Below are 24,732 nucleotides of genomic sequence, written 5' to 3' on the forward strand. Positions count from 1 at the left end.
CCACCCTCGCAAACAGTGGCAGCAGCGTGGCCGGCAGCACAGTGACCCTGGGGAGCGAGCTGCACCCTCTGCACCGCCTGGGCCCGACTCCCGCCCCACGCGCGCGCCACTGCGCCGTGGTGATAGTGTCGATTGCCCGCCCGACCCACGCACAGGTGAAGACCCAACGAGCACCCCAGCGTCCACCATCCCGGCGATCGAGGAGGAACCTGGCAGCGGGTGCCCTGGATCAGGCCTTTGTGCCCAGCCCTCAGGGGCACTGCTGGACAAGCTGGCAGCCGGCCTTGAGGACAGACTCTTCCTGCCACACCTCGCCCAGCCAGTCAGTGCAGCCCCCGTGCTGGCTGCCGCCACCGCAGCGCCTACATCGCCGGACCACAGTCCCGCCTAAGCCCCACGACCAGCTCTCCAGCTCCTATCGCGTGCACAAGGGCTCTGCAGACGGACATACCAGGGGCACGAGGTCCCGGTGCGCTATCTTCTGCACAAGCGTACTGCCCTGGATGCCCACACTGCCCCAGAGCGCATGTGCACAGTCCCCTCCAGTCACTAAGCTGGCTTCCTGTGTTATTCCTAGGCACAAGGACCCTGGCTTATCTGGAGGGAAAGAGGCATAGTCTCATCTTTGTGCTTCGGAGGAACACATTCAACTGTCCCTACCCCAGACAGTGTGGCCTCTGGAGAGTGGCTGGGCTTTCCTTCGCGGGAGACATGCGCAACGCGCCCTTACCAGGGCCAGCTGAGCCTTGAGGCACGTCTGGGCTGCAGGAGCTGAGTCCACGCCAGTGTGCATGCTCCAAGCCTGCTGAACACGGACCGCAGTGTACTGAGGATCAGTGGAGTGCACCGTCATGGCTGCCAATTACCGGAAGCCGCTCACTGCTGCGTGGGTTTGCTGCAGCCCAAGCCTCCTCCAAGCAATAACCACGGCCACCACCACTGCTGCGCCAAGCCCTGGACAACTCTTTGCAGTACCCTTGGTGTCTGCAACTGCCCTCCGCATGTGACTGGGCTGCCCGCCCCACAGCCACACATCCAAAGAGCCCCAAGACTCATCAGTGTTTGAGACTTATACAAAATCCAAATGGCCAAGGTTTCAAGTTTCCCAAGCTTTATTTATTGCCAAAAGATGGGGCAGCTGAGCCGCCCCGCCCCACCAAGCTTCCTGCAGTCTGTGTACCATTCATTCAGTGATGGAGTTTGTTTTCTGGTTGATTATAAATATTTACTGCATACTCTGGCTTGCTCTGGGTTTTCTCTGGGGACCTAGGAGCAGAGGCCTGGGGGAAAAAAGGCCAGGATCCTGCTGTCACACTTGGCCCCTGTGCTGTGGAGCTGTAGGCCCTGGGATGAAGCTGAAGGGCCTGCTTAGCTTTGGAGAGACAAGGTTGCCACTGCGAGAGCAGAGGCCCAGTGTGGCTAAAGACAGACCCCCGTGGAGGCCCAGGACCTCCACACATCGAGGACAAGAGCTGACTACCTTGGCCAGTTCCTGCACTGTGGGGTCTGCAGAGGGGCCCCATGCACAGACTCAGATGACCCACCTGACAAGCATATTCTGCCACCCAACAATTCCCAAACACCCCTCACAACCACAGCTCAAATCGACCTGTTTTATTTTTTCTTAAAAAAAAAAAAAAAAAAAAAAACAAAACCAACCAAGCAACAAAACAAGGCAGCCACCTGGCTCCCAAGGGCACTGGGCAAGCGTCTTGGTGGGCAGGCCCGTCCACCCCCACTCGAAGTCCACCCCCACTTGATCGCAGTTTGTTTGAACACATTAGGTGTGGGAGGTGCTGTGTAGCAAAGTAAAGAGAAGTCGGGCGAGAACCAGTAGTCTAAACGTAAAGTGCACGGCGAGGTCTGTGCGGGGCCCATGGCCTGGCCTCACCCTCCCCTGGCCAGGAAAGGGGCCCAGCACGGGATTGCAAAGTCAACAGGAGGTTGTATCCACTGCCCACAACGCGGAGGAGGGGGACAGACTCCAGTCTCTGATGTTGCCTAGCCACAACCCTCCAGGACCCCCTGGCTTCCGGAGGAGTGGTCAGCACGAAGGGTATGGCAGTGGCCTTCCTGGGCGGTGGGCAGTGGGCCGGCAGTCGTCGGGAAGACTGAGGACCCGGGCCATGGCATCTGGCCAGGACTCCCAGAGATGGGCTGCAGACAGACAGAAGGTGTGTCAATTCCAGGCCAACAAACATGTTCTGCATTTCTGGGGGCATCCCCACCCTGGTGTCCACTAGTAGGGCAGGGAAACAGGCCCAGTCCCATGGGGTTGTCAGACATCTGGAGAGGCCAGGGGAAGCTTTGCGGACTTGGGCCCCTGTGAGTCACTCATTGCACAAGAGGATTAAGGGCCTCCAGAGGCCCCACGGCTGGGCAGGGGTAGCTGCTGCCTCTGGCCTACACCTGACTGCCCACATCCTGAGCAGGTGACAGGGTCTCCAGCACCTCCAGGGCCTCTGATCCCCACTTCCTAAACTGGGGCAGCCAGGAATCAGAAGGGAAAGCAGACACGAGGAGTACAGCCTCAGTTAGACCCCACCCACTCCCCACTACTCCCCGCCCCTGGCCTTCCTCCAACACAGGGGCCCCACTTCCCAAGTGGCTAGCATCCTACAGGAAGTGACCTCGGCCTCCAACCCTGCTGGCAGTCACCACAGACTGCCAGGACTTCGAAGGGCAGAACTGGACATGGTCAGCCATGGCCATAAGGGCGGCCTAGTTAAGTCTGGGCAATGCTTACTCCTGCCCATCCCCGTCATCCCCACTGTGGCCCACCTACAGCCAACCGCCCTCACTGCTGCTTGCAGGCTGACAGCCGACGGATCTTGCCACTGGCAGAACAGGCCTTGCGGGCAGGGTTGGAGACTGCACTGGCCCGGCGCTCTGCCCTTGATTTGGTGCTCAGCTGCGCCGAATCAGTACCATTCATGCACATGGTCTTGGACAGGCCCCAACTCTGTCCGTTCTGACTGGCCTCTTCTTCTGGGACTTGTCCTAGGAGGGGGGAGGACAAGTGTGGGCTAATGGAGGCCCAGGACCAACACCCCACACACAGAGCAACCCAGCTCCCCAAGCACGACCCCACCTGTCCCACCCAGGTCTTGCCTGCAGGGGCCCTCACCCGGGTAGAGAGCGAGCTGGTCTCAGGGCTGGCTCGCCAGCCGGGGCAAGACCCAGACACTTGGTGAAGGACCGGGGGCCTGGGACAAGGGTGAGCCTTGGCCCTCTCATCTGTTCAGAGGCCACACCTTGCTGGGACGTGTGAGGCTTGGGAGGGGCTGGGCTGAGGTCAGGTGTGTCTCCCGAAACAGCCCACTGGGATGAAGGATCAGTGCCAGGGACCTACCATGACCCCAATCTCACCCTTGAGGCATCCAAGGAACCACGGGCCAGGGGCTTCACTTCTGTGCTCACTGAGACAGAGAGAAGGGCATGCAGGGAGGGGCCCACGAAGCTCAGTCAGTGCACACTGAAACCTGGCCTACCTTCCTGTGACACTGGTGGGAAATTGCCCTCCGGTACCTGGAGCCCTCAACTCCTCTCCAACAGAGCCCTCTCTCTGCCAAGGGTGTCCAGGGCCCCACTCAGCGGCTTCCAAACTTGCCACACCCGCCCATGTGTGCCCCGGTCAGAGCTCATCCCTGCTCACAGGATCCTGCTAGACAGAGCACGTTGGAGGGGCCTTTGTGCGGATGACCCGCAGCCCAGCCGTCGGCACAACATCTGAGACCTGCCCCACTCACCCTCAAGGCACTGCGCAGGCAGCAACTGGCTGGCCCAAGGCCCAACTCTCAGGGTTGGTGGCAGGACCCCCGTGGTGTGGACAGCTGAGGGCCTCTGAGGGTGACCAACCAAGGCTAGAGTGGGAGGGGTCTTGGCTCCAGTACAGCCTGTCACTGACCCATGAGAAGGTTAGAAAGGAGTGGATGCCTGACCTCAGAACTGGACTGTTTCACTTTTGGCCCAGAGGACATTCCCAGGCTGGGAATCCCCACTGGGGAATGGCCACCATGGCCTCTCACGCAGGCTTGAAGGGTGCTTGGGAGCCAGCTCTAGAGGCCAGTTAGGATCCTCACTCAGCCTTGCCAGGACAACAGGCTGCCTACTGGTGAGGGTGACACCCAGGTGCTGCCAATGAGGAGACATCCAGGTGCCTGTAACCTGCCACAGGCCCCAGTGCCTCTGAGAGGCAGGACACCTCACTCTTGTTCTGTGGAGGAGACAGAGGGTCCAGGAGGCCTTAGGTCCAGGACTGGACTGCACCTAGGTCTCCCAGGGCCAGAGCACCACACATATTGCTTCGATATTCCCCACAGGAAATGGCTAAACCAAAGCCACAGTGACTTGGGACCCTGAGGGCACTAGCCCCAAGCTGACTCTGTGGCCAGCTGCAAGGGGCACCAAAGACCCCAAAACAACAGGATATCTGGACCCCATCCAGCTCTACCGGGGACAGCTCCTGGGGCCCCGCCCACCCCACAGGCTACTGCTGCACACTGGTTCTGTCTACAATAAGAACCTACCACCCGGCCCTGGTCAGGCAGCTCAGTTGGTTAGAGTGTCATGCCGATACACCAAGGCTGTGGGTCCAATCCCTGGTCAGTGCACATACAAGAATCCACCAATGAATACATAAACAAGTGAAACAACAAATCATGTTTCTCTCTCTCGAAAAACAAAAAATCAGTTAACAAAACAAAACAAAAACCTACCATGCTGATGAGCCAGGGAGGGAACACAAGCATCACGCACCCACCCACCCACCCACCCACACACACATCAGGCAAACCTTTATGATGGGGACTGCAGAACCAGCCCCAAAACATCTAGCAGTGGGGAAAACTGCCCAGCCTCCCTCAGACACCCAGACAGGGTCAGTATGGGCCCATGGGAGGTGCTTGGCCTGGCCCCTACAGCCCAGGCAGGCAGGGTGGCTATGCTAAGCATGGAGCTCCTCCTCGAGCTCCTGTGTGCCCCCGGCCTCAGCTTCCTCTGCAGAAAGGTCTGAGCACTGGCTCTGCTGGGTGCCTCGCTCCTCTCTAAGCCCTGCCTCAGACGCCTCCTCGTCACCTGGGGAAGCAAGGCCACTCGTCAGGGTGGGAGGCAGGGTCAGGAGGGCCACTGGACCCTCAGGGCTGTCAGAGGGGCTTCCCACAGCGCTGGCCGCCCAGCAGGATGTAGTGTACAGTCTTTGGAACTAATGTAGGCAGAGCATGTGCAGCCTCTGCCCTCCAGGTAGAGGGAAGGGGGGCAGCCCACCCCACGGATGTCTGTGTACCCCGGTAGGCCCTTGGGTCTGGGATGGCATGGATGGACCTGCCCTGAGGACTTGGGGATGTTGGGGACATCCAGGCTGGGGTACGAACCACTTCGGCTGCCAAGCTCACCAGGCACTGTGAAGTCCTGAGTGTAGATGATGTCATCCTCGATGTCAAAGAGGTCCTCGTCCCCCTCATCATCAGCACAGCCATGAAGGTCCTCCAGGTAGGGCACCACAGTCATACTGCGCCACCGGTCCTTGCAGTCTGAGCTTGGCGGGATGGGCACCAGCTCCTCAGCTGGTGGGTGCTTCTTCCGGAACCAGCTACAGAAGCCGGTACATCAGGACAGCCTGGAGCACCCAGCTCCCCATGCAGGCCCCACACAGCCAGACACCTGGGGACACTCACCTATGCTGCCTGATCTGCTGGATGGAAAACCTCTTAGCCGGCTCATATTCCAGCATCCCTGAGGAGGAGACCATGGGAGAGTCAGCATGGGCCCCTGTGCAGCTCTGCCCGCCCACATGGTACTCTCCGCAGTGCTGGCCCTGTAACTGTGTGGTGCTTGCAGATCAAGGGCCCTGTCTTATGGGGGCACAAGGGCAATCCAGGCACCAAGGCCACACGCAGCCACCTGTGGAAATCTGCACAGCAATAGGCAGTGTGGCTGTGAAGACAAGGAGGGGACACTGCTTTCCAGAACGAGACAGGATGCAGCCCCAGCCCACAGGTGTTGGACCTGCTGTTCGTATGCTTGAGGATGAGGAAGCATGGAACTGCCTTCTGCCAGCACCCAACCAGCAAAGGCCAGTAAAGGTCATGACTGCTGGTTCTAGCCAGGAGTCCACGGACCCAGAAACAGCAGCAAGGGCAGCACACAGTGGGTGTTCACGTGTCCATGGGGCAGGTGCCATACCAGGACAATCCCATAACAAGACAATCACTTGAAAAAGGGCAAGACTGGCCCACAAACCACTCAGCCAGGGTGGCAACACCACACTCAGGTGGCAGGGGACCCCAGAGCCTGTGGATTCTGCTGCCCCCACTGCTTACTCCCTGTATCTCCTGTTCCCTTCCCAGTGGGAGGAGAATCGTGCCTCCTGAGCGTGATGCAGAGGTGGGGAGAGGGCACAGCGCTAAGCTCTGAACATCACCTGAAGGGTGGCGGCTTTGTACTCAGAAAACAGGAGCAATTTTGGGAGCTGAGGCTCAGACTTAAAGGTCTCAGTGGTGTGGGGGCAGGAAACAACACAATGGTGCTCAGGGGTCTGGGAGGCCCCTGCAAGCTCCTGCTTCCCCCACCCGCCTGTCTCCAGCTCTCCACACCTTGGTACAGCTGCCACCAATGTCCCCTCCCAGCATGCCTAGGGGTTCTGAAACACCAGAAATCAGCGCCAGGGTGGCTCTAGAACTCACAGGGACACTGCCCACCACCCCAGCTGATGGGACAACCTCCAGGCTGACCACTAAGTTAGACCCAACTGCAACGGAGGAGGAGGCACAGCCCACATGTCCCAGCCAGCAGGTAAAGTAAGGGATGGGGCTGCCCTGCCTGCATCTGGGGAGAGGGATGTCCTCTGCCATGTCATCACCCTACATGGGGCCATTTCAGGCATGAGTGAGGATATGGGAAGTAATTAATGGTCAACCTGCAAGGGACAGGAGTTCATGCTGAGAAAGCGTCAACTGACTGACACTTGTCCAGGGAAGGCAAGTTCACAACACCCGACCCTCAGCAGAACTGAAACCACCCACCATGGAAAAAGCCTTGCGAGTGGAGGTCAAGGGCCAAGATCTGGGCACACTAGAGGATAAGATATTGAGTCCACAGTCATCCTTCAAAAGGCTGCTGGAGCCCATGAGCACTTTGGAGAGTTCACAGAGGACTGGGGACGGGGAAAAAAGCCAGGCCAGCCTCAACCTGGGAGCTCTTCTGAAACAGGTGGACCTCTTCCCGACTGCTTGCTCCTTCCCATGTTCCAAGAATAATTCGGGCAGTGTCCCCAGAGCTGGCCATCTTCCTTGATGTCCTAGGGTGGCGGGCCAGGCCTGCGCTCAGCATCAAGAGCCCAATTCCACCTTCAAAGCATTCAATGGACTTGCATGTAAGAACCAGCTTGACTCGGTTACTAGGAAACTGAAGTATATTTGGAGCATCTTGGAAATATAGCTTGATCTTTCTAGCAGTGCCTCAAACTAAGTCTAGATACTGACCAAGCATCCAATGAGAGCATATAAGGTCAGTCACAAACCAGAGCGTGATGACTGAGAGCAAAAGAAGAACCTGAGATAGTACTGCACTGATAAATCTTACATACTGGTCACAAGCTGGGTGTGCGACATCCTCATAAACTATCTCATCCAAACCCACTATAGCTGAACCTCAGGCTGCCAGCTGGGGCTCCTACCCACCTGTCTGCACCTGTCCAGCCATGATGTGGACCGACAGCACCACCTGCTGCACTGGCTTGGAAATGCAGCAGAGGACAGCAACCAAGGCAGGAGAGCTGGGTTCCTCACTCTTTGGGGAACATTTCCTGGGCTCAGCTGCTCTCCAGATCCCACAGGGCACCACGTCCCCCACCCGCCCTCAAAAGACCCACCTCCTGCCTCTCCCCAGGGCCTGTGGTCAGTCACCACCCTGAGGGCCTCACCTTTCAGCAGGTCCGAGAGTGGGGGACCGCAGTCACCTGGGATCGTGTAGTCCCCTTTCCCGATGTTCTCAAACAACTTGTAGATGTTGTCCCCTTCGAAGGGGTACAGGCCTGTTGTGATGTTGTATCTTCACCCCCGAGGAGAAGGACAGAGGCCCAGTCAGTCGGGGCTTCTCCTGCAGCCCTGGCCCAAAACCCACCTGGCACAGGAGCCTCAAACCAGCCCCACCTGTAGGGCCCCATACTGAGGGTCGGGAATGATCTGGAATAAAGGGTGGTGGCTGCGCTGCTGAAAATATCGGAAACTACTGGGCTGTGTGTATATTTTAAAGGGTGGGTCATGTGCTATGTGAAATTCTCTCAATGAAATACAAATGCCCAGCTGGTGGCTGCCCTGTGGCGGGGTGGTGGACGAAAGTTCTCGATGGGCAGCTGTGCCGGGACCTCTGAAGTACGAGTACCACCATTTCAGGAGTGAACAGGGTTCCAGAGAACTCTAATGGGCCCACCACCGCTGGTACTCGGAAGTGCTCAGGGACACGCTGTGACAGGCCAGCAGACCAATGGGGCAGAATGGCGGCAGGGGGCGGGGAGGGAAGGCAGCATGCAGTGGTTGGTTGAACAATACTTTCAACACTTTCAATTTGTTGTGTTTTTGAATTCCCAAAATAAAGCGTCAGGACAGAAGGTGCCCACGAGATGAGTGTGGCCAGGTGTCAACTGATGAGAATAAAGACAAACAGGGCCCTCAACAACCAAGGGGGACGCAGCCTTCACTCCCACTTGCAGGGGCTGCTAGCCCCAGCTCCAGCCACCCCAAGAGGGGCAGGATCCAGAAGCCTGAAGCCCGAGCAGAGTGGGTAAAAGAGGCGGCCAGAGCCCACTGTCACTTACAGGGTAACGCCAGCCGACCAGATGTCCACCTTGAAGCCAGAGAAAGTGTCCAGGCCATTGGCAATCTCAGGTGGCTGGAACGCTGGGGAGCCCTGGCTTGTCCTGCACGTGTCGTCCTCAGCAAAAGGGTGCAGGGCCTGTGACAGAGCCAGGTGGCCTAAGGAAGCGGCCTCAGGGACTGCCCGGCCCCCACCCTGTCCTTGGGTCCTACCTCAGCCACACCCAAGTCAGAGATCTTGAGCGTGCCACTGGTGGTAAGCAGCAGATTGCCCGGCTTGATATCCTTATGCACAATGCCCTGGCTGTGCAGGTACTCCAGACCATCCACCAACTGGCAAAAGTACCTGCAGAAAACAAGGGCCGCCTGGGGTCACCGAGCAAAACCAAAGACAAGAGGCCACAGTTTGGGAGCCACCAGAGCCAGCAAACAGAGAAATGACAGGACAGGAGGCTCCTCAGGAAACCACGGGCCACAGGTGAGGCCGAGCCACTCCTAGGCCCCCTAAGGCTTCAGTCACCCGTACTCAAGCCTCCTGGGGAGGCTACAGAAGGGCTCTCTGGCTTCCCACCTGCCTCTCCCAACCAGGCAGCCCTTCCTTCCTTTCCCCATTATGTCAAGAGATGTGTAACAATACCCACTCCCCAATTGCTCTGACATAGACACAGCCATATAGCCCCCTCTGGAGCCCTCCCTAGGGCCCAGGACCCAGGCTCACCCTGCCAGCCTTCCATTGAGGCCACAGGCCAGCTGGTACTGCGGCAAGGAAGGGGGATGACACCTCAGGGGGGTCAGGCAGCCAGCGGCAGTATGGGCCACTGTCATGGGCTTCCTAAGGACCAGGAAGTCTCAAAGCCTCAGGAGCAGGCATACTGGTGCAGGGGATGTGCAAAGAGGAGCTACCTACCTGGGGTACTGCAAACCAGGTTCCCCAAACTCTGAGTTTTAAAGCACACTTGAGCCTTCACGTCATTAGTAATCAGAAAAAGTTGTTGAAACACAGAACAGAGTCCTTGAAGACCTTGGGCCTGGGGATGACGTGGCAGGACAGACGGGCAGCCATAAGGCCTGGCAGCACACACTCACCCATGAGCCTGGCATACGGGGAACCGCTTCTCGGGCACACTGTCCAACATCTCCTGCATGCCACACACGCAGTACTCCATGACCATATACGTGCAGTGCTAAGGAAACAGCTGGGGAGAAGGCTCTGGAAAGTGCTGGGGGGAGACCACAGGCAGCTGGTGCAGGAGAGACCACAAGTGGCTGCGTGTCTCAGGCCGGTAGGAAGGGGCTGCAGGGGCAAGGCTCCAAGGCCAGAGAACCCAGGGTCAGGCTAAAACCGCTACCCTTGGCTGTGTCTCCAACAGGGGCAGCCTTGATACAGACAGAGAGGAGCTGCATTTTGGGAACCCTGTCACCCGCACCAGTGAGTTGGTGACAGGCATCTGTGGAAGGACAGGGACTCCCTGGAGGGAACCAAAGCCCTTACACACTTGCCTCCAGGAGCTGGAGTCAGTCAGAGCCACACGCTCTGGAGAGAGGGAACCTTTTCCCCTCAGTAAAGGGCAAAGGCCAAGGACACTCCTATATTCCAAAGTGATACCTCTGGTCTCAGCAGGCGAGGCCCAAATGCCAGAGGGAGGGGGTATGCCCACCATGTGGGCACCTAAACATGGGGTCAGCCAGACTGAGGCTGGAGTGTCTTTTCTCCAGACCCAGTACTCCCACTCAAGCCATAAAGCGAAAGTTCGGGAATAACTGGGAAAACAGACACATGGGTGTCATGACCCGCGTCTACCCACCCTGACCCCAAAGGATATATCTTCTGCTTCTCCTCATTGTACAGCACATCCACGAGCTGGATGACGTTTTTGTGCCGCAACCTCCGCAGCAACTGAATTTCCCTGAAGAGAGGACAGAGTGTTAGTCAAGCCCACTGTGCAGTGGGATGTGGAGCTTGCTCTTGGGTGCTGCACACAGGACATGCCAGCTCTTAAGACACCAGGGGAACTAGGAGGTTCTGCCACTGTCCCTTCCATTGTACCAGTATGCACAGGGACAGCTGGTGGGGTGTGGACAGGGACAAGGCAATCAGGACACTTGTTATATATTTCAACTGCAGATGAACAATTTGTTATACAAGGGACAGTAGAGCAAGGTTGGCATGACCGAGTATTACGGGCAGATCTGGGCTTACAGAGGGGCCCCAGAGATGAGACTGTCAGACAGTAAGGCAAGGCCACGCCCATCCCCTGGCATCTTGTAAGGACTTCCTTCCTCTCCCAGCACTCCGCAGCCCTGCAAGAAAAACGACCCAACTTGCTTCATTAGAATGGACACTGAGGCGCCACTGACAACCTGGCACAACCCACACCTGTCAGCTTGTGACAAGGGCTGGGCCCAGAAAACACCCACATGCCCATCTATAGATGACATGGGCCCTCAAGAGCAGGGGCAGCAGCAATGGGAAGCCTGTGGTGGAGCTCCACGTGCCTGGCTGCCCAATCCCAGAAACACCTTTCTAAATTTGGCAGAGAACCCACAAAACTGCATGGCTGCGCTGGGAGTGGGAACCTCTACTGCTCATCAGGGGGCTTTGGAGAGCACACCCCAAGTTCTGACTGATAAGAAGACCCACCCATAGTTCTGCATCCCTGTATCTGAAGATCACCCGAGACCCATCTCCTGGGCTGTCAGGAGCAAACTCTGACACAAAGTAAACGATGGCATCCTGTCCTCTGCAGTGAGACAGCTCAGTGCTCCTTTTGACACCAATAAAGTGTGTTCTTTAAAAAAAAAGGGGGGGGGCTCCATCCCCTTAACTTAATGAAGCTGATCCACTGTGGAGGAGTGTTTGTTTGTCTGTCCAGTACCTGGATCAAGGTACTCTCTGTAAACATGGAAGTTCCACTACTCATACCAGGAAAGAACAGACACAGCATCAGCTTCGCAGAGATGGGGCAGTGGGCACCACGTGCCCCAGCAGCAGAAGCATGTGTGCTGACAACACCTTACACAAGGTAACTGGAGACACACCGTTAGCATGACCTGAGCTGCCTACCAGCTTTCTGTGGTAGCTGGTAGTAGCTACCAAAACCATTACTGCAGTGGCCGTGAGAGCCCAGAGGGGATTCCATCACTGTCTACCTCGTCAACCTCTCCTACAGGTTGCCTCTCTGGCCAGAAAATGAGAACAATGTTTATAGAAAAAGGAAAGGCCAAGTGCCCAATCAGGATGCAGGAAGTGAAGGAGAGGAAGTGGCGCCTCTCAGGTCAGGGAGGCTGCCTCTGCTCCTCCAGACCTGCCATGGACAATACCTGATCAAAGTGGACTGTTCCGTGACTACGATTAACAGAAGAGAAAATGAAGAGCTAGGGTCAAAGATTTAGAGGAATGGAAAGGGGATGCCTCCATGCTCAGGCCAAAATACATGGGAATAAGCAGGGGAGACAGAGCCACGCCACAGCCGTTCCTCAGGAACTACCCCACCTTGCTCCCCTCCGTATGTGAGGCAGGCCCAGGGCTGATGGTGGCTCTGGCAGAGGGACATTGAGCAACATCCCCTTACCTCCTGGTCCTTCTGCAGACATTTCTAAACATATGGCAAGAGGCCTTCAGGGGTAGAAGAGGGACTAAAACAAGGGGAAATGTGCTGTAAGTGATCGACACAATATTTGCACATAAACATTCACAGCAGCAGGATTCATAATTGCCAATGAGTGGAAACAACCCAAATACCTATCGACAGATGATGAATAAACAGAATGTGGCCACCCACACAGTGGATTATTACTCAGTCATGAAAAGGAGTGAACATTGATACTTGCTACAAGGTGGATGGACCTTAAAAACAAGATGCTCAGTGAGAGAAACCAGATACAATAGGCCACACAGTGTGTGATTCAACTTATGTGAAATGTCCAGAACAAGCAAATCCACAGAGACAAGAAGTGGGTTCATGGTTGTCAGGAGCTGGGCCGGAGGATGAGGTAACTGATGACAGAGATGGGACTTCTTTTGGGGTGATGGAACATTCTGAAATGGGTAGTAGTGAAGGTTCCAAAATCTGTGAAAGTTCTAAATGCCACTGAATTACATATTAATCGGGTGAATTTTATGCTACATAAGTTATATCTCAATAAAGCTGTTAAAACACATAAACTAAAGCTCAGCCGCAGGACGGGTGGATGGAAGGATGCGAGACAAAGGGCAGCGCTGGCTCTGATTCCCAGCACACTCACAGGCGAGGAAGCAGATTCCACATGCACCCTGGCCCAGTAACCCATGCTTCCACTGCATCTCAGAGTCCTATTCCCACCCCCGCCCCCTCCCCAGTCAGGGAAGGACCAGGCACACAGGGAGACCCACAGAACATTCAGTGCAGGTGAGCGCCAGCAGATGGGCTGTGCCCTCTTGCTGTCGCCTCCGGCAGCAGCCCAGCCTGGGCTCACAGTGGCATCCTTCCCAACACTGAGGGGGCAGGCAGCCCAGCAGATATCGGGACCTTGTAGAGGCCACTTGGGACACCAATGAAACCCAACAAAGTCCAGGGTTCCGGTCCTCAACGTGCTAAAACCACCACCATTCATCATCATTCAGATCCAAGTACCTGCCAATCACTGCAAGGTGCTCCCGGTCTCGCCAGGCCCAGCAGGGACACTAATGATTGCTCACAGAGCTGCCACCCCTCCACTGAGGACCCAGCCACACAGGGGGCAGACAAGGGAAAAGGAGGAACAGCCTGTGTGGCCAAGTATGTCATACTATGTCACCTTCCTAACACAGAGAGCAAACATGCACCAGAAACCACACTCAGAAAAGAGGTTGTAATGTGACACTGAGTTGCAGTGGACCGGTGGGTCTGGAGAGATTATCAAACTCACGCACACTTCCTCTGACCGAGAAACTCCACTTCTGGCGATGTGCCCTTCACACCCTTGAGCTTGTCACACGACATGTCTCAAAGTAACTCACCAACACAGCAAACAGGTCCACAGCACAGGGAGGGTCAGACCCAGCCCTCATGGACAGAGCCCCATCTGGGGACAGAAAGGCAGTTCAGCCTGGGCTGCAGGGCAGGACACCCCATGACTTTGTATAGTCCTGAGCAGGAGTGAAACTGTTTCACTTTTCTAAACAGTTGATGGGGGGAAAAAAAAAAACCCACAAAAACCACTAATTGGTGACTTCAAGACACCATCTGTGCAGTTGTAACAGAGGTTTCCCTAAGTCCTAAGCACAACTCGTCCGGCTTGACCCATTCACCATATGCGCCCACCTGGTAGGGAACTATCTATACCTACAAGAAACCTTGCCCCAAGAAGGTGCGGGACTGACCCAGCCGGGCACCTTTCATGGGTTCAATCCGTGAATTACTACTGCCTATTGGAAAAACAAGTAACATACAACTTATTTTTAAAAAGCAACCCTTGCCCTGGCTGGGTAGCTCAGTTGGTTAGAGCATCATCCCTATATACCAAGGTTGCAGGTTCAATCCTCAGTTAGGGTACATACAAGAATCAACCAATTAATGCGTAAGTGGGACAACAAATTGATATTTCTTTCTCCCTTCCTCTCATTCTCTAAAATCAATCAATAAATTTTTTTAAAAAGTGATCCTTACAATAGTTTTATTTTTCGTTAGATTGGATAGGGTAAGAAAACAAATAAAAAAGGAAGTGAGGCAAGATACATTGGTACTGAGATTACAAGAAATTTTTTATTTTTACTTGATGCTTTTTGGAACTTTCTTTTTTTTATAAGAACAAGCAAGAGGCCACATGCAGACCAACGGCAGCCTTCCCAGAGGAAGCCTATGAAGGGAGAGGTATTCTGACCTGTCCCATCACCTGGGCAAACATTGTTCTTTCAGAAAAAACTTTGGTTCAACGGAGGCTTTTCTGGGAGGTTCTAGACACTCTGAGAGAGCAGCGGCTGCAGTGAAATTTATTAATCTCTCAAAGAAGCCTTTTTCCCTGATAGCGGACTGGCTGGCAGTGAGGGCTGCCCAGGAGCTGACACCTGTTCCCCTGCCACCACAGCTCTGTACAGGGCAGGCCCACCCAGTCTCCTCCTGCAGACTGGGGACAACAGGGCAGGGGCTCAAGAAAGGACAGCTTGAAGCCAGTGCAGCACTCCAAGGGAAACCTCAAAAAGGTCCAGGCCCGACACCCAGGTCCAGGCCTGAGCCAATGAAATTGGGCAGTAGCTCAGTGCCTGCTGCTGACACCTTATGCTAAATGTCAGGTTGGCTGAGGACCACCCACCACTGGCTTGCTTCCCCTCTGGTCCTTCCCAGAGACACTGCAGAACTGGTTCCATGCAGCCTCAAGACTGCACACCCATGTGTCTCCATAAGTTCCTGGGAGCTCAGCCAATTCTTCAGGAAACCAGTAGCGGGATGCCAGTGCTCTGTGGCTCCCAGCTGGGCTCTGGTCATGTGTGTCTCTAGTAGAGCATGAGGGAGCTCTTGAGTGGTGAAATGCCCTCTAACATGACTTTGGTGTGTGCAAACTGTGTCTCCTGAATGGGTGCCTTTAACACAGGTACATTACACCTTAACAAAGGGGGGCCCTCAGCCCAACCCAACACACCCTCCATCATGGCCAGGGAATGCAGACCTTCTGGGACCTGCTGACCCTACAGCCATCAGTCAGTGGCTGGTCCACACAGTGAGGCCCCCAGCTGCTAACAGGGTAGCCTTGGGTGGGTGACTAGCCAGACACATCGATTGGTACTGGAACCTGGCCACTGGGATGCGACTCTGGAAGCCCCTCCTAACTTGGGCTGCTGCACTCAAGAGGCTGGGGCCTCAGGGGCACAGCAGTAGGACATCAAGCAGCCAGCACCAGAACACATCATGGACTAATGCCAACTCCATCCCGAGGGCTCAGTCACGCAGGAGCAGACCAGAGCCCGTGCCAGGATAGATGAGGGATGATACCTAAGACAAGCCAGGAGGAGTAGGACAACTCTGGAAAGCAGGAGGGAAGTCCATTTCCAGAGCAACATTCCGAATGCAGGAACTCACTGCCCTCAACCTGCAGTGGTAGCAATCTGGCTGCCCACGGGACACATTGTCCCCCATGAACTTCTAATGAGAAAACGTGACTTAAGGCCAGTAGTCAAGTGGGAGTTTCACACTTGAGGATGAGGTGTCACTTGGCCCTTAGGATGAAGTCTTGTCTTTAGGGGCCTGAGTCTCCCCAAGGACACCGTGGATCCTGTCCAACTCCCACCTCACAGATAAGAGACTGGTACAGACAACTGACCAACTGGCCCTAGAGTGCCAGACACAATTTCACCGAGTGTCCACAGGCTGGGCTGTAAAAAACCCTCACCAAAACACTGCTCACTTTTCCCTCTGCCCCACCCACCCGGGGGCTGCTGAGAGTACCAGGCACTGACATACCCTCCTTTCACCTCCCCCAGGTGGTTCCAGAGCAAAGGAAAATAGCTCGGCTCTCCTGCCAGTGGGAAGAAGGGAGGTGAAAGCCAAGTGGTGGTGAGCGGCACTTCCAGGATGGGCCTGGCCAGCCTGACAGTCCAAGGTCACAATCAGTCCGGCCTCCTGGCCCGTTAGATAAACCTCTTCTGGGAATCCGGAGGCTGGGAGGAGAGTGGGTGTGGGGAGGGCAGGGTTCCACCTCCAGCGCAATAAGGAGGGACACCCCCATCCTGAGACCAGCAAGAGCAAGGAGACATAGTCCCCACTACCCTTTGGGGGGGGCGGGGAACTCCTACTAGCAGTCCTGGGCGCCTGCAGGATACCTAGGGGGCAGACGGCACATAATTTATATAAAAATTTATGTAAAAAGTTTCCCAGGGCACAAGAAATTCCCCTCTGTGGGTCGCCAGGCCTGCAGCCAGGGATGTCTAATGCCATATCCAGGCCAGCAGGAACTGGATAAGTCCTCACTGCTGACTGATAAGCTGGTGCAAACAATTATTTTTGGCAACAGCAGGGTTCCCCTCCAACAGGATAAACAAATTGCGTTTTGCCTGGCGCTAGTACTGGCTGCTCGAGGGGCAGAAAACCTGCCGGCCTCCAGGGCCTTTCTGGGCAGAAACTCTCAGTCTCAGGGCCAAACGCTGGCTGGCTCCACTGGACACCTAAGTTCTTTAGCCTGCTGAGAGAGTGAGGGGACAGGGGCGCGCCTCTACCGAGGACATCTTTGACACTGGCACACAAGAGCCCAAATGTACCAGGGCCCAGCTGCAACAAGCTAGCCTGACTTCCTGAAAGTACTTAAGCACATCCATACTTTCCCTAATAAGGGGGATGCAGGAGCCGTCTGCTCAGCTAAGGAAGGAAGGAAGGAAGGAAGGAAGGAAGGAAGGAAGGAAGGAAGGAAGGAAGGAAGGAAGGAAGGAAGGAAGGAAGGAAGGAAGGAAGGAAGGAAGGAAGGAAGGAAGGAAGGAAGGAAGGAAGGAAGGAAGGAAGGAAGGAAGGAAGGAAGGAAGGAAGGAAGGAAGGAAAAGGAAGGAAGGAAGGAAGGAAGGAAGGAAGGAAGGAAGGAAGGAAGGAAGGAAGGAAGGAAGGAAGGAAGGAAGGAAGGAAGGAAGGAAGGAAGGAAGGAAGGAAGGAAGAAAGGAAGGAAGGAAGGAAGGAAGGAAGGAAGGAAGAAGAAGGAAGGAAGGAAGGAAGGAAGGAAGGAAGGAAGGAAGGAAGGAAGGAAGGAAGGAAGGAAGGAAGGAAGGAAGGAAGGAAGGAAGGAAGGAAGGAAGGAAGGAAGGAAGGAAGGAAGGAAGGAAGGAAGAAAGGAAGGAAGGAAGGAAGGAAGGAAGGAAGGAAGGAAGGAAGGGAAGGAAGGAAGGAAGGAAGGAAGGGAAGGAAGGAAGGAAGGAAGGAAGGAAGGAAGGAAGGAAGGAAGGAAGGAAGAAAGGAACGAAGGAAGGAAGAAGGAAGGAAGGAAGGAAGGAAGGAAGGAAGAAGGAAGGAAGGAAGGAAGGAAGGAAGGAAGGAAGGAAGGAAGAAGGAAGGAAGAACGAAGGAAGGAAGGAACGAAGGAAGGAAGGAAGGAAGGAAGGAACGAAGGAACGAACGAAGAAGGAAGGAAGGAAGGAACGAAGGAAGGAAGGAACGAAGGGAAGGAACGAAGGAACGAAGGAAGGGAAGGAAGGAAGGAAGGGAGGAAGGAAGGAAGGAAGGAACGAAGGAAGGAAAAGGAACGAAGGAAGGAAGGAAGGAAGGAAGGAACGAAGGAACGAAGGAAGGAAGGAACGAAGGAAGGAAGGAAGGAAGGAACGAAGGAAGGAAGGAAGGAACGAAGGAAGGGAAGGAAGGAAGAAGGAAGGAAGGAAGGAAGGGAAGGAAGGAAGGAAGAACGAAGGAAGGAAGGGAAGGAACGAAGAAAGAAGGAAGGGAACGAAGAAGGAAGGAAGGAACGAACGAAGGAACGAAGGAACGAAGGAAGGAAGGAAGGAAGGAACGAAGGGAAGGAAGGAAGGAAGGAAGGAACGAAGGAAGGAACGAACGAAGGAACGAACGAAGGAACGAAACGAAGGAAGGAAGGAACGAAGGAAGGAAGGAAGAAGGAAGGAAGGAAGGAAGGAAGGAAGGAAGAAACGAACGAACGAAGAAGGAACGAACGAAGGAACGAACGAACGAAGGGAAGAAAGAACGAAGGAAGGAACGAACGAACGAAGGAAGGAACGAAGGAAGAAGGAAGGAACGAAGGGAAGGAAGGAAGAAAGGAAGGGAAGGAACGAAGAACGGAATGAAGGGAAGGAAGGAAGGAAGGAAGGAAGGAAGGAAGGAAGAAGGAAGGAAGGAAGGAAGGGAAGGAAGGAAGGAAGGGAAGGAAGGAAGGAAGGAAGGAAGGAAAGAAGGAAGGGAAGGAAGGGAAGGAAGGAAGGAAGGAAGGAAGGAAGGAAGAACGAAGGAAGGAACGAAGGAAGGAAGGAATGAACGAAGGAAGGAACGAATGGAATGAACGAAGGAATGAAGAAGGGAATGAAGGAATGAAGGAAGGAAGGAAGGAACGAATGGAATGAAAGAAGGAAGGGAAGAAGGAAGGAAGGAAGGAAGAACGAAGGAAGGAAGGAACGAAGAAGAATGAAGAAGGAAGAACGAAGAAGGAATGAAGGAATGAAGGAAGAAGAAGGAAGGAAGAATGGAAGGAATGAACGAATGAATGGAAGGAATGGAACGAAGGAATGAAGGGAAGAAGGGAAGAAGGAAGGAAGGAAGGAATGAAGGAACGAACGAATGAACGAAGAACGAAGGAATGAATGAACGAACGAAGGAACGAAGAAGGAAGGAACGAATGGAAGGAAGAACGGAACGAAGGAACGAAGAAGGAAGGAACGAACGAAGGAACGAAGGAATGAAGAAGGAACGAAGGAACGAACGAAGGAAGAAGAAGAAGAACGAAGGAAACGAACGAAGAAGGAAAGAAGGAAGGAACGAAGGAACGAATGAAGAACGAACGAAGGAAGGAAGGAACGAAGGAAGAATGAAGAACGAAGGAAGGAAGGGAAGGAACGAACGAAGGAAGGAAGAACGAACGAAGAACGAAGAACGAAGGAAGAACGAAGGAACGAAGGAAGGGAACGAACGAACGAACGAACGAACGAACGAAGAACGAACGAACGAACGAACGAAGGAAGGAAGGAACGAAGGAAGGAATGAAGAACGAACGAACGAATGAACGAATGAAGGAAGGAACGGAACGAACGAACGAAGGGAACGAACGAACGAACGAAGGAACGAACGAAGGAACGAAGGAAGGAACGAAGGAATGGAATGAACGAACGAACGAACGAACGGAAGAACGAAGAAGGAAGGAACGAAGGAAGGAACGAACGAAGGAACGAACGAAGGAAGAAGAAGAAGGAACGAACGAAGGAACGAAGAAGAAGGAAGGAAGAACGAACGAATGAATGAACGAATGAAGGAACGAAGGAAGAACGAACGAAGGAAGAATGAACGAACGAAGGAACGAAGAACGAATGAACGAACGAATGAACGGAAGAAGGAAGGAAGAAGAAGGAAGGAACGAAGAATGAAGAATGAAGGAATGAAGAAGGAATGAAGAATGGAACGAAAGAAGGAAGGAAGAAGAAGAAGGAAGAAGGAAGAAGGAAGGAAGGAAGGAAGGAAGAAGAAGTAAGGAAGGAAGAAGGAACGAAGAAGGAAGAAGGAACGAATGAAGGAATGAAGAAGAATGAAGGGAAGAAGGAAGGAAGAAGGAAGGAATGAAGGAAGGAAGGAAGGAAGGAAGGAAGGAATGAACGAACGAAGGGAAGGAAGAAGGAACGAATGAAGGAATGAAGAAGAAGGAAGGGAACGAACGAATGAATGAAGAAGGAATGAAGAAGAAGGAAGGAAGAAGAATGGAATGGAATGAAGGAATGGAAGGAAGGAATGGAATGGAAGGAAGGAAGGAATGAAGGAATGAAGAACGAAGAATGAAGGAACGAAGGAAGGAAGAACGAACGAAGGAATGGAATGAAGAATGAAGGAACGAAGGAAGGAACGAAGGAAGGAAGAACGAACGAAGGAACGAATGAACGAACGAACGAAGGAACGAACGAACGAATGAACGAAGAACGAAGAAGGAAGGAACGAACGAACGGAATGAAGGAAGGAAGAAGGAAGGAACGAAGGAACGAATGAAGAAGAAGAATGGAATGAAGAATGGAATGAAGAATGAAGGAACGAACGGAAGAACGAAGGGAAGGGAAGGAAGGAACGAATGAAGAACGAATGAAGGAAGGAAGGAATGAACGAAGAAGGAAGGGAAGGAAGAAGGAAGGAATGAAGGAAGAAAGAACGAAGGAAGGAAGGAAGGAATGGAACGAAGAAGGAACGAAGGAACGAACGAAGAAGAAGGAAGAAGAACGAATGAACGAAGGAACGAACGAATGAATGAACGAAGAAGAAGAAGGAAGAAGGAATGAATGAAGAAGGAAGAAGAATGAATGAATGAAGGAATGAATGAAGGAATGGAATGAAGAGAATGAAGGAATGAAGGAATGAAGGAAGAAGGAACGAAGGAAGAAGAAGGAAGAAGAAGGAATGGAAGAAGAACGAATGAAGGAAGGAAGAAGGAATGAAGGAATGAATGAAGAAGAAGAAGGAATGAATGAGAACGAATGGAATGGAAGGAAGAACGAAGGAATGGAATGAACGAATGGAATGAAGGAATGAAGGAATGAATGAAGGAAGGAATGAAGAAGGAAGAACGAAGGGAAGGAACGAATGAAGGAACGAACGAAGAATGGAAGGAAGGGAAGGAAGGAAGGAACGAATGAAGGAATGAACGAAGGAATGAAGGAATGAATGAAGGAAGGAATGAAGAAGGAAGAAGGAATGGAACGAAGAAGGAAGAAGGAACGAAGGAACGAAGGAAGGAACGAAGAAGAAGAAGGAAGGAAGAAGGAAGAACGAATGGAAGGAAGGAATGAATGAAGGAATGAATGAATGGAATGAAGAAGAAGGAAGGAATGAAGAAGAAGGAAGGGAATGAAATGAACGAAGGAATGAAGAATGAAGAACGAAGGAATGAAGGAACGAAGGGAAGAATGGAACGGAAGGAATGAACGAATGGAATGAATGAATGGAACGAAGAAGAAGGAACGAAGGAAGGAACGAAGAAGGAATGAATGAAGGAAGGAACGAATGAAGAATGGAATGAAGGAATGAACGAAGGAAGGAATGAAGGAATGAAGGAACGAAGGAAGGAACGAAGGAAGGAATGGAATGAAGGAACGAACGAAGGAATGAATGAAGGAATGAAGAAGGAAGGAACGAAGGAACGAAGGAATGAAGGAAGGAAGAAGGAACGAAGGAAGGAATGAAGAACGAACGAAGGAAGGAAGGAACGAAGGAAGGAACGAAGAATGAAGAAGGAATGAAGAAGGAAGGAACGAAGGAAAAGGAAGGAACGAAGAACGGAAGGAACGAACGAACGAAGGAAGGAATGGAATGAACGAACGAAGGAACGAAGGAAGAAGAATGAAGAAGGAAGGAACGAATGAAGGAATGAAGGAATGAACGGAAGGAACGAAGAACGAATGGAATGAACGAATGGAACGAAGAAGGAACGAACGAAGGAATGGAACGAACGGAACGAATGGAATGAATGGAACGAAGAACGAATGAAGGAATGAATGAAGAACGAAGAACGAATGAATGGAACGAAGGAAGGAAGAATGAAGGAACTGAGGAATGAAGAAGGAAGGAATGAAGGAACGAACGGAAGAAGAAGAAGGAAGGAAGGAAGGAATGGAATGAATGAACGAATGAAGAATGAAGGAAGGAATGGAAGGAACGAACGAAGGAAGGGAAGAATGAAGGAATGGAACGAAGGAAGGAATGAAGGAAGGAAGGAAGAAGGAAGAAGAAGGAATGAAGGAAGAAGAACGAAGAATGAACGAACGAAGGAACGAAGGAAGAAGAACGAAGAAGAAGGAATGAATGAAGAAGAAGGAATGAACGAATGGAATGAAGGAATGAATGGAACGAAGAACGAAGGAAGGAAGGAAGGAATGGAAGGAACGAAGGAATGAAGAATGAAGAAGGAATGAAGAATGAAGAAGGAAGGAAGGAAGAAGGAAGGAAGAAGGAAGGAAGGAAGAAGAAGGAACGAAGGAATGAAGAACGGAATGAAAGGAAGGAAGGAATGAAGAAGGAAGGAACGAATGAAGGAATGAAGGAAAAGAAGAAAAGAAGAATGAAAATACGAAGAAAAGAAGAAGGAAGAACGAATGGAATGGAAGAACGAAGAAGAATGGAATGAAGGAATAAAGAAAAGAAGGAAAAGAAGAAGAATGGAAGAATGGAATGAATGGAAGAAGGAAGAAAATGAAGAATGGAACGAAGAATGGAACGAAGAACGAATGGAAACGAAGGAAGAAGAATGAATGGAATGAATGAAGAAGGAAAATGGAAGAATGAAGAATGAATGGAAGAATAAGAATGGAATAAGAAAAGAAGAATGAATGAAGAAGAATGGAATGAATGAATGGAATGGAATGAACGAAGAATGGATGACGAAGAAAGAAAAAATGAATAATGAAGGAATGAAGAATGGAATAATGAATGGAATGGAAGAATGAAGGAAGAAGAAGAAGAAATAAGAAGGAAAAATAAAAAAAAGGAAGGAAAAGGAAGAAAGAAGGAAAGAACGAATGGAACGAATGGAGAAAGAAGAATGGAACAAAAAAGAAAAAAAAGAAGAAGAGGAATGAAGGAATGAGGAACAATGGAAGAAGAATGGAAGAACGAACGAATGAATGGAATGGAATGGAGAATGGAATGAACGAATGAAGAACGAAGGAAGAATGAAGAACGATGAAGAACGAAGAATGAAAGAAGAATGGAACAAGAATGGAAGAGAAGAAGAATGGAAGAAAGGAAGAAGAAGGAACGAAGAAGAAGGAATGAAGGAAGACACGAATGGAAAGAAGAAGAATGAAGAATGAAAGGAAAGAAAATAAGGCGAAGAGAAGATGAACGAAGAATAACGAACAAGGAACGAATGAAACGAAGAAGAACGAAAGAATGGAGAATGAAGGAAGAACGAAGGAAGAAGAAAGAAAGAAGGAAGAAGAAGAAGGAAGAACGAATGAAGAAGAAGAAGAAGAAGAAGAAGAAGGAAGAACAAAGAAGAATGAAAGGAAGGAACGAACGAATGAACGAAGAAGAAGAAGGAATGGAAGAATGGAATGAATGGAACGAAGGAAGGAAGAAGAATGAATGGAAGAAGGAAGAATGGAAGAAGGAATGGAAGAAGGAAGAAGGAAGAAGGAGAAGGAACGAAGAAGAAGGAAGAAGGAAGAGGGGAAGGAAGGAAGGAAGAAAGGAAGAAGAAGGAAGGAAGGAAGGAAGGAAAGGAAGGAAGGAAGAGAAGAAGGAAGGAAGAAGGAAGGAAGGAAGGAAGGAAGGAAGGAAGGAAGGAAGGAAGGAAGGAAGGAAGGAAGGAAGGAAGGAAGGAAGGAAGGAAGGAAGGAAGGAAGGAAGGAAGGAAGGAAGGAAGGAAGGAAGGAAGGAAGAAGGAAGGAAGGAAGAAGGAAGGAAGGAAGGAAGGAAGGAAGGAAGGAAGGAAGGAAGGAAGGAAGGAAGGAAGGAAGGAAGGAAGGAAGGAAGGAAGGAAGGAAGGAAGGAAGGAAGGAAGGAAGGAAGGAAGGAAGGAAGGAAGGAAGGAAGGAAGGAAGGAAGGGAGGGAGGAGAAAAGGAAGGAAAGGAGGAAGGAAGGAACAGGGTAGGGGAAAAAAGGAAATGAAGGAGGGAAGAAGGGAAGGAGGGAGGAAGGGAAGGAGGGAGGGAGGACGACCCTGGAGCACCCCGGGACCCCCAAAGCTGGGTAGACCAAGAAGCCCACACTTACTTCTTTACGTTGGCTTCCCCATTGGGGATCCTTCTCAACTTCTTTTTCTTGAGGATTTTGACGGCTCTCCTGCACAACGTCTCCGAGTCCAGCACCTCCTTCACTTTGCCGTAGGACCCCTCCCCCAGCAGGTCCCCCATCAGGTACTTGCCAATGAGCTTCGCCCGCTTGCGGCGGGGCTGGTAGATGACCTCGGTGGAGTCGATGCGGTGGATGAATGTGTCCATCCCCACCGACATCAGCTCGCCCTCTGTAAACATGCCCAGCTGCTGCGGGTCTGCCACATCCATTCTGGACCCAAGACCTCCGATTCGCGCCGCCGCGGTCCCTTAATGCCTTTATGGATGCCCCGGTGAGCGGTTCTTCTTTTTGTCCCCCCTACCCCAGATTCCCTTCTCAAAAAAAAAAAAAAAAAAGAAAAGAAAAAGAAAAGAAAGAAAAAGTAAAGTCAACAAAAACGCAAAAGGAAAAAAAGAAAGAGAGAAAAACCCTTCTTCGAAAAGAAACGATTGTACTAAACGTGAGTTCAAGAGGCGTGCCTGGTCCGAGGCCCGGGCATCCGACGGGGAGCAGCGTCGCA

General features: G+C 52.3%; 1 protein-coding gene across 4 annotated transcripts; it reads right to left on the reverse strand.

Annotated features, from left to right (window-relative positions):
* Positions 1 to 859: 859 nt before the first annotated feature.
* LOC129073757 (serine/threonine-protein kinase STK11) lies at positions 860 to 24,466 on the reverse strand. 4 transcript variants are annotated; one of them, XM_054577415.1, is made up of 10 exons: positions 24,153 to 24,466; positions 10,637 to 10,720; positions 9,900 to 9,989; positions 9,027 to 9,159; positions 8,816 to 8,952; positions 7,922 to 8,049; positions 5,676 to 5,733; positions 5,394 to 5,590; positions 2,802 to 3,000; positions 860 to 2,157 (listed from the first exon to the last, which is right to left on the reverse strand). In XM_054577415.1, the coding sequence occupies exons 1-10, from the start codon at positions 24,440 to 24,442 to the stop codon at positions 1,839 to 1,841; spliced, it is 1,635 nt and encodes a 544-aa protein (XP_054433390.1). In that variant the 5' UTR covers positions 24,443 to 24,466; the 3' UTR covers positions 860 to 1,838. The 4 variants fall into 4 exon arrangements, with proteins under 4 accessions (XP_054433390.1, XP_054433392.1, XP_054433391.1 ...); XM_054577417.1 differs by having other exon boundaries at positions 2,019 to 2,157; positions 2,786 to 3,000; XM_054577416.1 differs by having other exon boundaries at positions 2,025 to 2,157; positions 2,782 to 3,000.
* Positions 24,467 to 24,732: the final 266 nt, after the last annotated feature.

The sequence above is a fragment of the Pteronotus mesoamericanus genome, unplaced genomic scaffold (genome assembly GCF_021234165.1).
Source record: "Pteronotus mesoamericanus isolate MK-2021 breed Mesoamerican mustached bat unplaced genomic scaffold, CSHL_Meso_final contig_421, whole genome shotgun sequence".
NCBI lineage: Eukaryota > Metazoa > Chordata > Mammalia > Chiroptera > Mormoopidae > Pteronotus > Pteronotus mesoamericanus.

Bases quoted from the DNA above. Each gene is read 5' to 3' on its own strand.
- LOC129073757 (XM_054577415.1), bottom strand. From the start codon at position 24,442: ATGGATGTGGCAGACCCGCAGCAGCTGGGCATGTTTACAGAGGGCGAG. The intron at 10,721-24,152 runs GTAAGTGTGGGC...TCCTCTCTTCAG, and splicing joins GGGGAAGCCAACGTAAAGAA to GGAAATTCAGTTGCTGCGGA. The intron at 3,001-5,393 runs GTGAGCTTGGCA...CCCCCCTCCTAG, and splicing joins TCAGGACTTCACAGTGCCTG to GACAAGTCCCAGAAGAAGAG.